General features: G+C 37.3%; 1 protein-coding gene across 5 annotated transcripts in view; it reads left to right on the top strand.

Annotated features, from left to right (window-relative positions):
• KIF20B (kinesin family member 20B) overlaps nucleotides 1-3,288 on the top strand; it is a 49,149-nt gene extending 45,861 nt beyond the window's left edge. For all 5 annotated transcript variants that reach the window (XM_068950096.1, XM_068950098.1, XM_068950097.1 and 2 more), the window contains 3 exons: nucleotides 29-176; nucleotides 1,779-1,921; nucleotides 3,042-3,288. In XM_068950096.1, coding sequence (XP_068806197.1) covers nucleotides 29-176; nucleotides 1,779-1,921; nucleotides 3,042-3,119 — 369 coding nt within the window. In that variant the 3' untranslated portion in view covers nucleotides 3,120-3,288. The remainder of the gene's footprint in view (nucleotides 1-28; nucleotides 177-1,778; nucleotides 1,922-3,041) is intronic.
• Nucleotides 3,289-14,815: the final 11,527 nt, after the last annotated feature.

Raw genomic sequence — 14,815 nt, 5'->3', positions numbered from 1 at the left:
TAAATAATGATCTTATATTTTTGTTTAGATGTCTACCACGCAATCATTTAAAAAAGAATACCCATTAAGAAAGCAAGAGTCTGCTTCAAGTACGAAATCAACTCGGAAGAAGGATGGAGCCCTACAAAAAATTGGAGACTTTTTCCAAAGTTCTCCTACTATTATTCATTCTAAAGGTTTGTACAGAGAAAAGCATTGTGTTTTTTCCTTTTTTTCCTCCAAGTTTTCTGCTGAGCTTTGCAGTAAGGCTTGTAGCTACTGTAACCATTTATATGTAGCTAAAGGCCATTTCTGTTGTATTAAGTTGTTCATGAAATGATATCTGAACTAAGGCCTGCTATATTAGATCTTGCAGAGTAGAAAAGGCTGTCTTGGCTGTAGCGAGCTTGGAATTCTAAGGTCTAGGTTAACTGGAAAAGGTGAACTAGGTGGGATAAGAGGATGCAGTGAGGGAAGTATGCGTATAAATTTGAAATAACAGCAATGATAACTGATGTTAAATTCAAAATGTCTGAGTTATTTTGTTCTTTCTTTCATTAAAACAGTTGCAGGCAATTTCAAGGAAATTTTTGCTACTGGTATAAAAATCAAGACCTGAATCCAAACCCCATATCCTATCTCTTTCTATAAGCAATCTCCTTCCCCACTTGGTTTCTGTGGAAACCATATTAATCGTTTTTGATACGTGTATAGGGGAGGAGAAGATTAGTTCTACAAATTCTGAAAGCTAGTATCTTCCAAATATTTTTGTGAAACTTAAATCAACTGACTGTAAGGCAGTTAATGGATTCATTATGTTTAAGTGTAGCCTTGGGAAGTGTAATTGCTAGGACTTTCCACTGAACAATGTATTTTTATTCTTCCCTAGGGTAGCATATGGACTCTTGAGTTACTAGGGTTTAAAATAAAAAAAAATAAAAATAAAGGAGGTACGGCAATGTGGGGCAGCAGGTAGAAGGGGTCTCCGGAGTTAAATTCTAGAAGACATAGTTATTTGGTTAGTTAAAACCAGGTCAGTCAGCATTCAATGTAAATACTTAAAATTAATATTGTTGTACCAACTTCAAAACTTCCTACAAGAGTGCATGTTACCTTTTGCTGTCAGATAGCCTAGACGATGATAGTGGAATTTTGAAAAGTTTTAGATTTTGTCAGATCAGTTTAATGAGAACTATGCGTCATCCTCAATGGAAGCTAAATTCAGACAACTCTAAATTTCACCCTGGAAATATTTAATGCCAGCAAATGAGTCACAGCAAAGAAGTGAAAATGGAAGTTCCTTCTGGTAACCCTTATTCCCCCATCCTTTATTTTCTTTGCCTGTTTCTGTAGCTTAGTGTTATTGGGATTTTCTTCTTTCCCTGTAGTTCATAATAAGCACTCTTCTCACTAGAAATCTAGTCTGAAGCTATGCAAATATATAGAGAAAACTGACTCTACTCTGCACTTCTGTCAGCACAAAGATGTTAAGCTCGTTGTTCAACTCCTGATGAAGTGTCCAACTTCAGATGAAGTCAGTACCCTAAGTGATTTGATGTGTTATTTGAATGTGCCCTTTAAGGTTTTGCATTTGATGCTGTAGAACACTTTTTCAAAACAGCCCTCAGGTTATATAGCAGTATGGTCTCACGGATGGCCAAAAACCACTTCTGAAATTTATATTTAAGCTTCAACATCTGTTGAAACAAGGTTTATTTAAAAACTAGTTTAATCTTATTCATTAGTTTTGGGGATCACAAGACCAGTAAGATAGTGATGTATAGTAATTGTTCTTCTAGCAAAGAAACTGATTGCGACAATAAGCTCTCCTAAGTCTGAAGAACCAGAAAGTCTCAAAGAAAATGAGATCAAGCCAAAACAAGCCAAGAGAAAGCTGTATTCAGCTGACATTTCTGGTCCTCTAGATATCGCTGCTTCTTCGGTAAGTGATTACAGGTTACTATTTGGTGTGATGTAAAGTAAGTATTTCTGCAGTCTTAGCTTAAAATAAACTAGTAGGGGAACAGAACAAATCTGAAGGTCTAATCAGTTTAGTGAGAAGGAGGCTGAAAATACTGACTTATTTCTTGATTCTTTCTAACTATTCTTTTTGGTCTTATAACTTTGCTGTTTTACTTTTCTCCACTTTTCAGCTATCTTCTCTGTAGTTTTTTGACTGGCTTACTGTATAAATGATATAGCAATCCTAGACATAGCTTTCTAAATTTGGGTGCATAGATGTTCTAGCTGTGGTATGTGGGGATTTTTTCCTCTACTACAGCAGTAGTAGCCTTCTGGGTTGCTTAAACTATGCTGTCCTGCCTAAGCCAGCCTCTGAAGGGTTTTATATGCCAGAGCTTGAAGTGGAGTTACTGAAGTGCAGCTTTATGGCCACATCAGTAGGTCTGGCGCTGAGCGGACTCTTGCTCTGTTAGAACTACATCTCTTTATTCTGTTCAAGCCTTTCTTCCTTTCACTATGGTAAGTTTTTTGCCTATGCTGAGATCTCCCGTTGACTTTTTTTCTGCAAGTTTTATGAGTGAAGGAGGCAAAAGTTGGAGTGATGAGTGTTCCAGAGCAGAAAATGACTTAGAAGTGCAGACAAAAAAGCTAAGAAGCACAGGAGTGAAAGGAAAAGTCAAAGAGACTGAATCCAGGGAAAGGCAAAGATAGATAAAGGAATTTAAGCTAAAAATACACTTTCTGAACACTTCCTGTTTCATGAAATTAGTATCAGAGTTTAGAAGTGAAAGTAGCTTTCAGATGAGCTTTTTCCTAACAATTTTGGACAGTACATAAACTAAATTTGATATATGCCTGGTAATTGGTCACTTTATTCATGAACTAATTTCATGCTGTGCACTGAAAAATGCTCTCTGCATCCTATGGCCTTCATTTAAAAGATAATAGGCAACTTTCATTCTGAAAGCAGCTTATGGGGAAAAATCAGGTAGTTGCCCTGGGTCTACAAGTATCACAGAGTGGCACTGTTTAATATGCAATGTTGCATGCTCAGAAATTTCTGAGGAAAAGCTGAGTAACTTTTGAAATATCTTTTTCAGATTTTTCTAGAACAAAAAGAAAAGGAAAGCGATCACCTAATCATCAAGCGACGTCTGCGATCAAAACCAGCTAAATAATCATGTAAAAGCATGTCCGTTTTTCTTAGGCGTAAATCTATTGTGTTATTTCAGCTGCTTGTACATAGGAAACCACAGATCATGCTCCTAAGCCTGTGTATAGATGTATAGATTATTTCTGATGGTTTCAAATTCTGACTCCATTAAAGCTGAAATATAGTTCCAAAAAGCCTGTGTCTGAATCTTTTTTCTTTTTTGGACTGGTATCTTTTGAAATGCTTTTTGTTTTCCAATTGTGTAGTAAGAATTATGCCTATGCAAAATGGTTTAAGTTGCTTTCTAAATAGCCAGTATACTTATCGTAACTTGAAGAGTGAAAAAATGAGCAGACATTAAAACACTTGTTTATCCTTAAATCCTATAAAAAGACTTTAAAATACTATGCAGGGAGAAAATTAAGAAATTGACACTAAGGGGAGAAATATGACGTGTTTTCCATCATTTGTATGGGTTTTAACTGTTTTATGCTTATTCTGCCAAAAAATAAGTAATTTATAAGCCTAACATGTTTTCTGCAGGAATTAGTGTTCTAAATTATAATTTGCTATCTTAAATGACCCACTGTGAGTTAGCCACTCAACATTTTATTCTAGCCAGCCAGTTCCACTCAAATAGAACAACTACTTTTATGGTAAGGTCTAGATTCTTACTTCTGGAACTGATCCCATGACTTTCACCCACTTAATAGTCATAAGTTTTTCTCTTTGACTGTTGTTCTGTGACTGTTGTTCTATATTGTCTTTTGTGTGATTAGAAAAAGAAATTCAGCTTGACTCGCTATACCTGCCATGAACATTAGAGAGATTAAAAATTGGTTCCCACGAAAACAGGATGTGACCTTTTAAATGACTCTCTTAGCTTAGCTTTAAGAGATAAGGTACCTTTTCAAGTGCAAATAAATGGAAAAAATTATCTGTCACTTCTTTGGTAGAAATAGTTTTTGCTTTAATTTTTGTGATTATAGTTGAAGTGTGCACAAAGATGCTGTCAGGTCAATGGCAGCAAACTGATACTGTTTTCTCTGCTGTAGATTGTCTGAGCATGAAATGCCTCTACATAAGGACAATGTTTAGTTCAGTCCTGTAGATTCTAGCTACTTAAGATCAGGTTCCAATGCTAAGCTGCTTCTCCAGCTTCCAGTCTGTAAAAGAGTTGTACCTCTAAGCAGTACTTTCCCATATCTTCTCCTAACTGTTGCAGACTGAAGATAGATTGGTGCTTTGGTTTCCCTAATTTGAAGGTTGCAAAGTAAGCTTGATTCATAAATCACATTCAACTCTTTCTAATGCTTCAGTTTCTTTGTTTTTCTTGTACTTCATTCTGTATGTGTGAATGAGAGTTTAGGTTTCTTTTTCATTGGCCTCAAAATCTCATGCTTTGTTACCACTTTCTCTTCCCTCTTTTGGTTCTAATAAGAAAAAGTGGAACCTGGGAGATAGCCAGATCATTCTACTGCCTCAATAAAATGCATATATTGTCATTAACTCCTCTCGAGGTAGGAGAGGAAACCTTTGTTCCTCTATAAACCTTTCATTTTCTGCTATCTGTAGTCCAGATGTTTGGACCAATCTCTCTTGTAAGACTACAGAAGAGCATAGCAGTGAAGATTCTTACCTGATGTAAGTGAAAGTTACTCATTGTGCACAAGTGTCACACTTGGAGATATAGTCACTCTACCAGGTGAAGCCATATAATAGTCTTACACAATGGCTTATACAATAATACTTTCCATATTTATTTTTGTCTCCTAATGTTTTGTCTGCTTTTTTCCACATTCAGCAGATGCTCTCTATCAGCTGTTCATCTTGACCCCTAACTTGTTTTTCTGAATAGTTTCAGTTAATTTTAGCACCCATTAGTGTGTGCATGTTTAGCTGTATTGTTTCTTCCATTGTGCATAACTTTGCACTTGCCTGCAGTGAAATTCATATGCCATCATGTTGCCTTGAATGACAGTTTGATTGCTTTTCATTAAATCATCAAATGGGTTTATGGTTTTTGTTTAGCAGAAAAACATTTGCAAGGTAAATGCCAAATAGGAAGGATGCTGAATTACTTGATTTTTTTTTTTAATTGGTTCAAATGTATGGAAAGTGATAGAAATATTTTCAGCCATTTGATGTCTCCATTAAACTACTGATTGATAGTGTGTTCCTTTCCCTATCAAATATAAAAATTTCATAGTTCCAAACAATTGCTGCTTCTGAAATTTTATGGGTAGATAAATAGCAAGTGACAAACTTTTAAGAGTTTATTTTCATGAATTGCTCGGTAAAATGCAATTTATTTTCAAGTCATCTCTGCAGCTGACTAGAATCTATCAACTTAATCAAGCTACTGCACTATTCAAACACACTATTTCACTATCTATAATGTCAATTTTTGTAATTTTTTGTATCTTCTACTTATAGTTCATCAGTTTTGTGGAGTTATTTGTAGGCTATATGAGAAACTTCTTTCTGAAAGTTGTTTCAGTGCATGTTTTTGGTGCAACCACTGAAAGGACTAAACTTTAGAGTAGTTATACATAGAAAAAAATTATCTTTTTCACTATATTTTAATTTTTTCAGTCCCTAGGCTAACTTTTACATTTGCAAGAACAGCTGAATTAACTTGCTTCGTAAGTGTGGGTTAACTAAACTCCATGACTATAGATTTTAATACATACAGAAGTAAATCATGTTCCCTTTGCATCAGTCAAGGGATTGTGACTTTTATACTTCCTGCAGCTCTTGGGAAGTTAAGCCTATGCTTCACTAGCCTAGGAAATGAGTCATGCTTTGTGCATCTTCTTTGTCTGTGTTAGGATAAACAATTATTTTCTGACCAGGAAGAATACAGTGGTGTGGTGTGGATTTCAGTCCTCTCCTGTTCTCTTCAGACCTTCCTTGGTTATAAAAGGTGTACCCCCTGCAATGTTGCATGATGCATGTACCACCACACATCACTGGCTGAAGGGAAGGGGAATAAGAGTTTCTATATATGGACTTTGGGTCATGCAGTGTTGGTATCCCAAAAGAATTCAGATTCCAAGAAGGAAGTCCTCATAGGGCGGCAGCAGCAGTTTTCGAAGGCTTCTCCTAAACTCAAGCCTAGTTTCTGGAACTATTTGAAATAAGACAAATTGGTTCGGTATCTTTTTCTACATGTTGAAAGTTTCTGATACTGAGAAGAAAGTTTCCTTTTCCCAAGGAGAATAAGGTTAGATCCTTATAACTTCAGTAATGGACTTAAGACCTAGCCTTATTTTTTAGTGTTTGTTATCCCACCCAAGGAAGGAAACTTTTCTATAGAGTGAATCAGTTCTATAGCTGGTGCAATACCTGAATCCTAACTGCCGTGAACAGCAACACCACTGACTCTTGATTTTTTTTTTTTTTTTTTTGTTTCCTCTTTCTTTACTAGTTGGACCAGTCAAAATACTGTTTACTGCTCTTATTTGAGCAGCAGCAAGCTAGGGAGGTATTTGCAGTCAGCTATTAGTACCTGCTTTGTCTCTTCAAAGACTTTTTTTCATAGGGTTGCAGATGAGCTGTTATATTCAGTCCTGAACTGTGTGCTACAAAATGATTGTCCGCATTGCAAATTATAGTGCATCATGTGAAGTGATGCATATTGTCGGGAAAATATTTTCCCTCTTTCACAGAAACTCATCTCCTACTAACATAATCTGTTAATTTTCTGTTAGATGGTCTAGTGCATTTATGTCCATCTTCAAACAGTTCTTTTTGACCTTGTCATGAAGTAAAGAGTAATTCTTAAGAAGTGGTTTATGCTGTACTTCTGTCAAGCTGCCCAAACTTTTCCAATAGATAAATCATATCTTGGAAACACAACTACTTGCTCAGCTTCAGCTGATCTGTGGTGAATATTTTTTCTCTTCACATCCTTATGGCACCCCAGTTGAGGCCACAGTGAAGGCTTCTGGAATGCAAATATGAGGAAAAAACTTCAGATAGTTCAAGCTTCTGTCTTTAGCAAGAGAAAACAAGGAGGAGCAGTGGCACCCTTTGACTAGGCAGATCCCTACAGTATGAGGGTGATGCTTCTGGAGTCAGAACTTGAGAGGGTGAGAAAAGGGAACAGTGACTTTTTCAATAACAGGATAATTTCCTACAGGTAATGCAAGTAGTTCAGTGTTCTTGAAACTTGACACTGCTGTGAAATAAAAAAAGTGATTTCAATGAAACACTTATTCAGGTGAGAATGTGCCTCTGCAAGACGAAGTTCCATTAACGTATGAATCTTGCCAGTGACATCAAAGTGCCCAGAAGATGGCGCTGAGGCACTTCTTATCTTGCCTTGAGACTCTGGAAACAGAATTTCAGTTGGGACCTGCAGGACGGCAAAACCTTTTTGCTTTGTTTTAAATTAATCCACGTTTCATCATATTTAGCCAAGCTTCATGAAAAGTTCAGAAAGAGGCCTTGCTAGAGTATGTTCTCTTGCAAGGGTGTAGTCCTTAGTATCTTCTCTCCTGATACAGTGATGCTGCCCTTGCACACATGCATTCAGCATACAACCCGTCATACAGAATTTTTTATTTCTCAGATCCTGTTTCACTGAAGTTTGAGAGGCTGAAGTGCCCAGTAACCTTCAAAGTGGTGTGCTCCCTGATACAGAGTTGTGATTCCCCTGAAGGAAGTGAAGGGATGCTGATCTTCATTGCTGGTGGTAAGTTCCTTGGCTCTCATTCCTGGGTGCCTAGCTGTGTCATTTGTGGTAAGCATCTCAGATGGATCCATCTGCGTCCATCTCAGGGTGGACTTCTTTGCCGCTTCTAGAGATCCTTTTTGCAGTTCTTCAGCCATGGAACATTTTCAATATCTTTTCATAATCTCTTATTTTCAATATCTGTTCATAATCTCACCCCTACAGCATTTAGAAACATATTGCTAATGTTTCACTTCTATATAGAATTCAGTAAGTCTCCGATTTCTACATTGCTGCTTATACTTGATTTAACTGAAAATTATACAACCTCTTGCCTGAGTTATCTGTCATCAAAGGTTGGGTACCTACTGTTTTTGGGGAAGTACTGTTTTAAATTTCTCCTGTTTTGGGCATATTCAGAAAATTCAACTGTTTGAGCAGACAGAGTGAGTAATTAGAAGTTCTGTATTTTATTTTACTCTTAACATATGATTGGAATTCAACCATAATGTAAGGCCAGTGAGCATAAAGCTGTGCTTCATTCAGCATCCAATTTGTAACAGGGCAGACTGCACAATATCAGGTTCGGTACCACAGTCCAGTTCTGACTGACTCTTACAAGAAACCTTTAAAAACTTCTAATGGTGTAGTTTCCCCATTAGGGTTTCACAGAGAGAAGAATTTCTATTTTGGTCTAAATTTCTCCTACTTAGTCAATAGGAACTTCTACTGGCTTACTTCAGTTGGAGCAGGGTTAGCCTAACACTGCACACTTTCAAAAGCCTGCCTTGCTTGTAAAGCAAAACATGCAAGTTTGAGAGAAGTGTAGAGGTGACATATTGTTAAGATCCTTATGAACATTCAGTGCTGTTGCTAGATAAGCAATGTGTTTGTAGCAATTAGCCCACAGGACATCCTTTTCAAAGTTCTGTATAACAAGAAAAGTAAGAACTGACTTATCACTGACTGCTGTGTGCTCACAGAAGTGGCTTCAGTTTTGCCATCAAATTCTACGGTCTGTGCAGGATGTCCTTCGTCCTAAAAAGCTAGAACCATTTACCCTATCTATCTATCAGGAGCTATCTGCAGGCATGCTGTTTGTCAGGCACATAAATAAGGCCTTTGCCTTTTGAGACTATCTAGTCTAAACAAGAGTAAGTGTGCATGGGCAAACGGAAAAGCTGTAGCAAAAGACTACTGGCTGCCACTTAGATCAAGATTAGCCCCTCATTTCCCTTCTGATACTTACTCTTAGTGAAGTGCTGACTACAGAGGCAGGCCTACTTTCTTCCCCATTGTTTTTCTTGTTAATTTTATTACCAGCAAATGGGTTTCTGTCAAAAACTGATTATACCTACAGTTCATTAACTGAAAACTTAAAGCTATTAATAATTTTCTGGACTGGGGCAAAATATTGGTTTATATGTATTGATTTCTACTGCAACCTGTTCATCCGTTGCCATGCACTAACATTTCAGAAGAATTTACGTACTTTTCTCTTGTAACTGAGATAAAAGACGCTTCTATTTACAAATTCACTAGGCAGAATTAGAGGTACATGCCAAAAAAGATCAGTTTCTTTAAGGAGAGGTTAAGTTTTCTAATAAGACTGAATTTTAATGTTTCTAGACCTTATATCTGTAGATTAAGGGTTTTGCTGTTTGTTTTTTCAACAGAGCTGTTTACTAAACAAAGCAGTATACTACTACTACGGGAACTTGTATTGAATGTATTTCAAGTAAGTGTTATAACATTGTTCCATTTTTGGAATGGTCTACAAGAATAAGGAAACCCCTCAGAAGCGAACTTTTGGTTAGTTTGTGATATTAAAAAGGCCAAATTGTGCTTCTCCTAAACCAATTTTTGAAGTTTTATTTGACTTATTCAGAGTCAATATAGTCAATGTCTCATTCTGCAGGGAAGTGTGTGTGCTACATCTACCCTGCATTACTTATTTTGGTTTGAGTTTTAGCATAGCTGTGGAAAAGAGAGACAGGAAAAAAAAGAATATTGGCAGACACAGGAAAAAGGAGTGTAATCAAATGAAGACTATCATGTCGTTCCAGCATTAATGAGAGTTAGGCAAATGCTTCCAGTAGACAGCAGAATGCCTCATGAGCAGATTGCAAAGTAAAACAGACCATAACTTGAAATGATCAGTGAGACCATTGGCGCTGACTCTGATTAACTACAATTTGTAAATTACTTGAGCAAATATTTCCATTCCAGAAGACTGCAAGTTTTTGACCACATGATGTTAGAGGCAATGGCATAGTAGGGGTGCTGGTGAACAGCTTGTTCCAAGAGATGTTAATAGAGCTTTCATCAGTATCAAGCTTTTTATAATACATGTTTCATTACATCATTGAAATACTATTTTTAAAGTAGTGTTTTTATCATGAGAACAACCTAATTGCTAGCTTCCACTGTACAGGAAGTAGCAGTACATTTTCTATAATCTTATAGGATTCTTTCCTTGTTACAAAATTGACCTTTTAAAGAATGCTACATGCATGTTTGAGTCTCAGACTTATTTGTGGGCATTTTGATAATGCAGAGGACAGCAGGAAGGGGAAATAATTCACTTCTTTTAAAAAAAAAAAAAAAAAAAAAAAAAAAGGAAATTGAAACATTTAACACAGCTGTTATCAGTTTCACAGCCTCTGACATTTCAACTGCTGTGACTTATTAGGGTATCTTACAGAGCCGTTGGGAAGTTAAGACCAAATGTTGTTATGGGATCCATCTCAGCCTAGGCTTTAGGAGGTGATGAGGGCAAGAGAGTCGTTATGTGACTGCTTTTTAGGACTGCTCTTTTGCTATTAGATGTTCCTAGCAAACTAGGTGGTGTTGGCTTCTCTCCACCCATAGTCCTGTGGGATGTCGCAGATGCAAAGCCAGGCCACAGGCACTGCATAGCAGTCAGTAAAGGAGTGGATAAACTCACCAGCTAATCCTTTCTGCAAAGTTGCTAAGCCCTCTACTGCCAGTTAGAAGTGGAAATAGTTTACCTGCATTTATTCTCTCTACACCAGCATCTCATCTCATTTAACATGACATTACTCTACATGTTTTTGTTATATTCTTTAGGCCTTGTCACTGACCCTAGAGGAACTGGAATTTGACTTCTGAGTGAGAGAGGTGTCGGGAGGTCTCAGACTTTGCTCTGCACACATGAGGTCACAACCTCCTCTTCTAAAATAGACATTACAGTCATGGATCCACAAACTTCCTTACTGGAAGAAAGTTTTGTGACTATCTGTGGCAACAGATAGTTTTAAGTAATAGCTGAGACTGCTGCACAGGCTGATGCCCTCCTCTTCTCCTACCAAAAACTCTGGCTTTACGATCCATGCCAAGCTGGACATATTTTATCTGTAGCTTTGTATTTTGGGCTTAAGATGTTGATGAGGGAGAGACATTTGGAGAAAAGATGAAAAAGCCTTTGCCTTTGCTCCCCACAGAAGGGGCACGCTGCTTCTGCAAGAAGAAAGTCTTTGAAAAGTGCCTTTGAAGCAATCTTATGCTTTGAATGTGGCTAGGTGCTCAAGTAAAGGCAATGAGGAAACTTGCTTTACAGAGGAATCTCCATGCTTGCAGGTATTTGAAAATGTCACTTATCTCTCTTCTGGCAGGGATAAATCTCACTAGCCCTGATCTGATCTCATTAATATGAGGTTCATGCAGGCAGTTAAATATAATGCATTACTTTTAGGAAGAAAAACACAAACATCCTAGGAAACACTTCGACATATTCCAGCTTCTCTCTATTTAAAGACTTTCTAAGAATTTCTGTCCCTCCTTAATTTGATAGAACAGAACTAAGAATATTTTCCAGCCACCCGTATAAGGTTTTGCTGTCCTTACGAAGTGTAAATCATCAGGCATGCAGTTTTTGGAACACGAAGCTCTTTTCAGGGGCTCAGAAAGAAACAGTCTTAGTTTGTTTGCTTTCAGTGGTTCAATGAATAACTCCAAAATCGGGGAAGCGATCACCTTTGTGGATAGTCAGTGTGTAAGATGCTCTGGATATGCCTTGCTTTCAGAGAAATTTAGTTGGCTAAAATGTATTATCCAAGTAATGCATTTGAATAATCTTTTTTTTCAAAGTCATTCTGAAACAAAATTCTGGAGAAAGTATTGAGTTCTATTTATGTCATCTTTTTAAGGATGTAGCGTTAACGTGTGAAATGCCATGTGCCCTTAATTTCCTCTATCTTCTATTAATGATGATTGGAAAGACTCAGTAAGATTGACTGTTAAACTTCTTGCTTAGGAAAAAAAAAAATCTTGATGAAGTGCCTATGCCTGCAGACAGTGCTTAAGCAAGCTTCCTAGTGAGGTCAAATATTTTTGTCCTAAGTAAAGGCTGAAGGCTGGAGCTTGCAAGTGTCTCCTGCAATGCCGTGGCTGGAACACAAGAGTCCAGAGTAGGAAATCTCTTGGACCATAATCTCGTATGAAGGAAGTAAGTTCCTCTTCCTAGTAAATTAAACTTCATAAATATAGTCAGACTCTACTGAGGCAAATGAGTAATAAAAAATGAAATGTCAAGTACAGTCAGTCTCCCAGAATCTAATGACAGCCTTTCAAAGAAAACTTCAGAGTTGAATTTCATTTATGGGATGACTTCTGTTTGTTAATGCAAGAGACATAACTGATAAAAGAAGAAATTTATTTGTTATACAGGTGTTGCCAAAATAAGCACCTCATAACTTTAACATTTCATTGTTGTAGGAGATAGAAATCTATATTTCAGTTGGAAGATACGTATATTTCTATACAAGCTGTACTTGGTTAGTGTGGTTTATTGACAATGAAATGTTCTGCTTGATTCAAATACATTTGTAATATCTTATTCCCACAGAATTTTGAAGTTTCACTTTTTACTTGGGGGGGGAAAAAGAATTCAAAATCCTGTGCAGAATAACCTGTCTAATCTTTACATTGCTTTAATGTTACAGCCACTAGGGGATTTTTTTTTTTATAGTGCTTTATAGATAATGATGGTAACTGGTACATGCCATAGATTCCTAAACCTCTCCAGAAAATGAAGTGAAGTTAGGGAAAAAGAGCTCTAATTATGGGATATTTCAAACACGTCAGGAAGGCTACATTAAAGATTGTATATTGTATCAAACACTATCCACATATATCCTTTTAGAATTTCTTTTTGAAACTATTGATATTTACCTCTGTCTCACTTGCCTTTCATTCTTTTGACTTGTGTTTTCCCTCTCTTAAATCTCATTTTTACGGTTACCTTCTAGGCCCTGCTGTTATATGTATTTTTAAATGTCTAGCGTTCCGCTTGTTCTCCCTTTCTTAGAATTTACGAAGTGCTGCACTGTGTAGAGTTCTTGCACAGTTTTATTCCCCAGTTAGTATTTATATACAAGCCTAATCGTTCCATTTGAAATCTGATACCTTGTGCTACTTTATAGCTTGACAGGGGGGTGCAACTGCTTCTGATTTTGACTATATTAATAGCTCTTGAGTTTGCATCAGCAAGCGTGCTTCTACCAGCAGGAACCTGAGTGAAGATTGGGGCCTATCTGTCAATCTGATATTGGGAGCAGAAGCTGAGTCTTTAGATGCCTTCTCTTACCGCATATTACTTTACCATACTGTTGTTGAAAAGGGCCCATTTCTTGCATTAAGGTTTTAATTTTGGCAGTGGTGGCATTATTTAGGGAAACTTGTAAGATAAAGGTTTCCAAAGAGCTAATGAAACAGTATTAAGGCATCCATTCCAGTCCGTGGACTGATTTGCCTGACAGCAGTGCTGAATAACGTTCAGTGTTGAGCTGTCTGCAAATTACTAATTTGGACTAGTCTTAGGTTTAGAGTTGGTGCCAGTGTTGCACTGCATTCGTCTTTGCTGATTGACATTTTTTTAACCAAAGTATCAGCAAGCTTGTACGAGTTGTTAGTGGAAGAGATACGTTATGTTTCCTCTCTCATTAAGGTTTTCCCATGGGGACATTACTTATTCAGCTGCTGAAAAATTAGTCCATAGCAGGTTATGCTGGGGTGGGTGACACAGAAACAAGTCCCAGTGGTGTACCCCTCCCTTCCTCTCCCCATCTCCCTGCCCCAGCAGCCAGGGCAGCAGGATGATTGGGTAAATGCTCCTAAGCTGTAAGAGTTTACAGCCTGGCATAGTTAAGGTAGCAGCCCTCTGATGTTCGGTTTTTACTAGCACTTGAGAACTAGTTATGTTATGCACTATGTGATGTTCTGGGGGATCTAGAGACTGCTGAGACTTGTAGTATTTTGCTGTAGCTGTGACGAACCTATGACATAGACAGAATGAGATGTGTAAATATAGGTATTTCGGTATTTCTTTTAGACTGACAGGAATATCTGGAAAAATCAGATAAGTTTGTGGATCACACAGGCTCATCTTCAGGCCTCATCTTGTAGCTACTGTTTCAAACAGCAAAATTTGTTATCTTCTGTGCTCTGGTGTATTTGTAGCAGCTGTGATGGTCCAAGGATGTAAATATCCTTATGAAATCAAGGAGGGCTTATGTGTCTAAAGGCTTACCTAATTCTTTCTTCTATACAAGTTTGTCTAATAAGTGACATTTTCTCTGTTTATAAACCTTGACCTGCCCTGAAAAGTTAGAGCTTTTGTGGCCGTTTTACAAGTCTACCAGATCCATGGTTGAGGAATAGTTTCTTGTTATTCGATTACATCGAAAGTGCTCTTAACTCGAACCTAGGTTAAGCTAAAATGTAAATAAAACATCCAAAATAGAAAAGGCAGGCCTGATCTATTTACTGACCTTATGACTGAATCAAAAGTTGCCCTCTTTCCATTATTCAGGGACTAGCTGCAGGTTTTTCCTAATCTGCTGATTCTGCCAGGCTTTTGCCCTTTTTTTTTTTAAACATTCTTGGAAGTGACTTCATCCTGGTGGAATATGCTAACTTTTTCTCTTTTGAGTGTTCTGGGGAGGGGGCCTTATCCTACCTGTGACTTTTTTTTTTCCTTATTCTAGGTGCTTTGGCTTCCTTAGAATAAGCATTGCTTCATT

Source organism: Struthio camelus, chromosome 7, assembly GCF_040807025.1.
Source record: "Struthio camelus isolate bStrCam1 chromosome 7, bStrCam1.hap1, whole genome shotgun sequence".
Lineage (NCBI taxonomy): Eukaryota > Metazoa > Chordata > Aves > Struthioniformes > Struthionidae > Struthio > Struthio camelus.
This window is presented reverse-complemented; position numbering and strand designations above follow the sequence as displayed.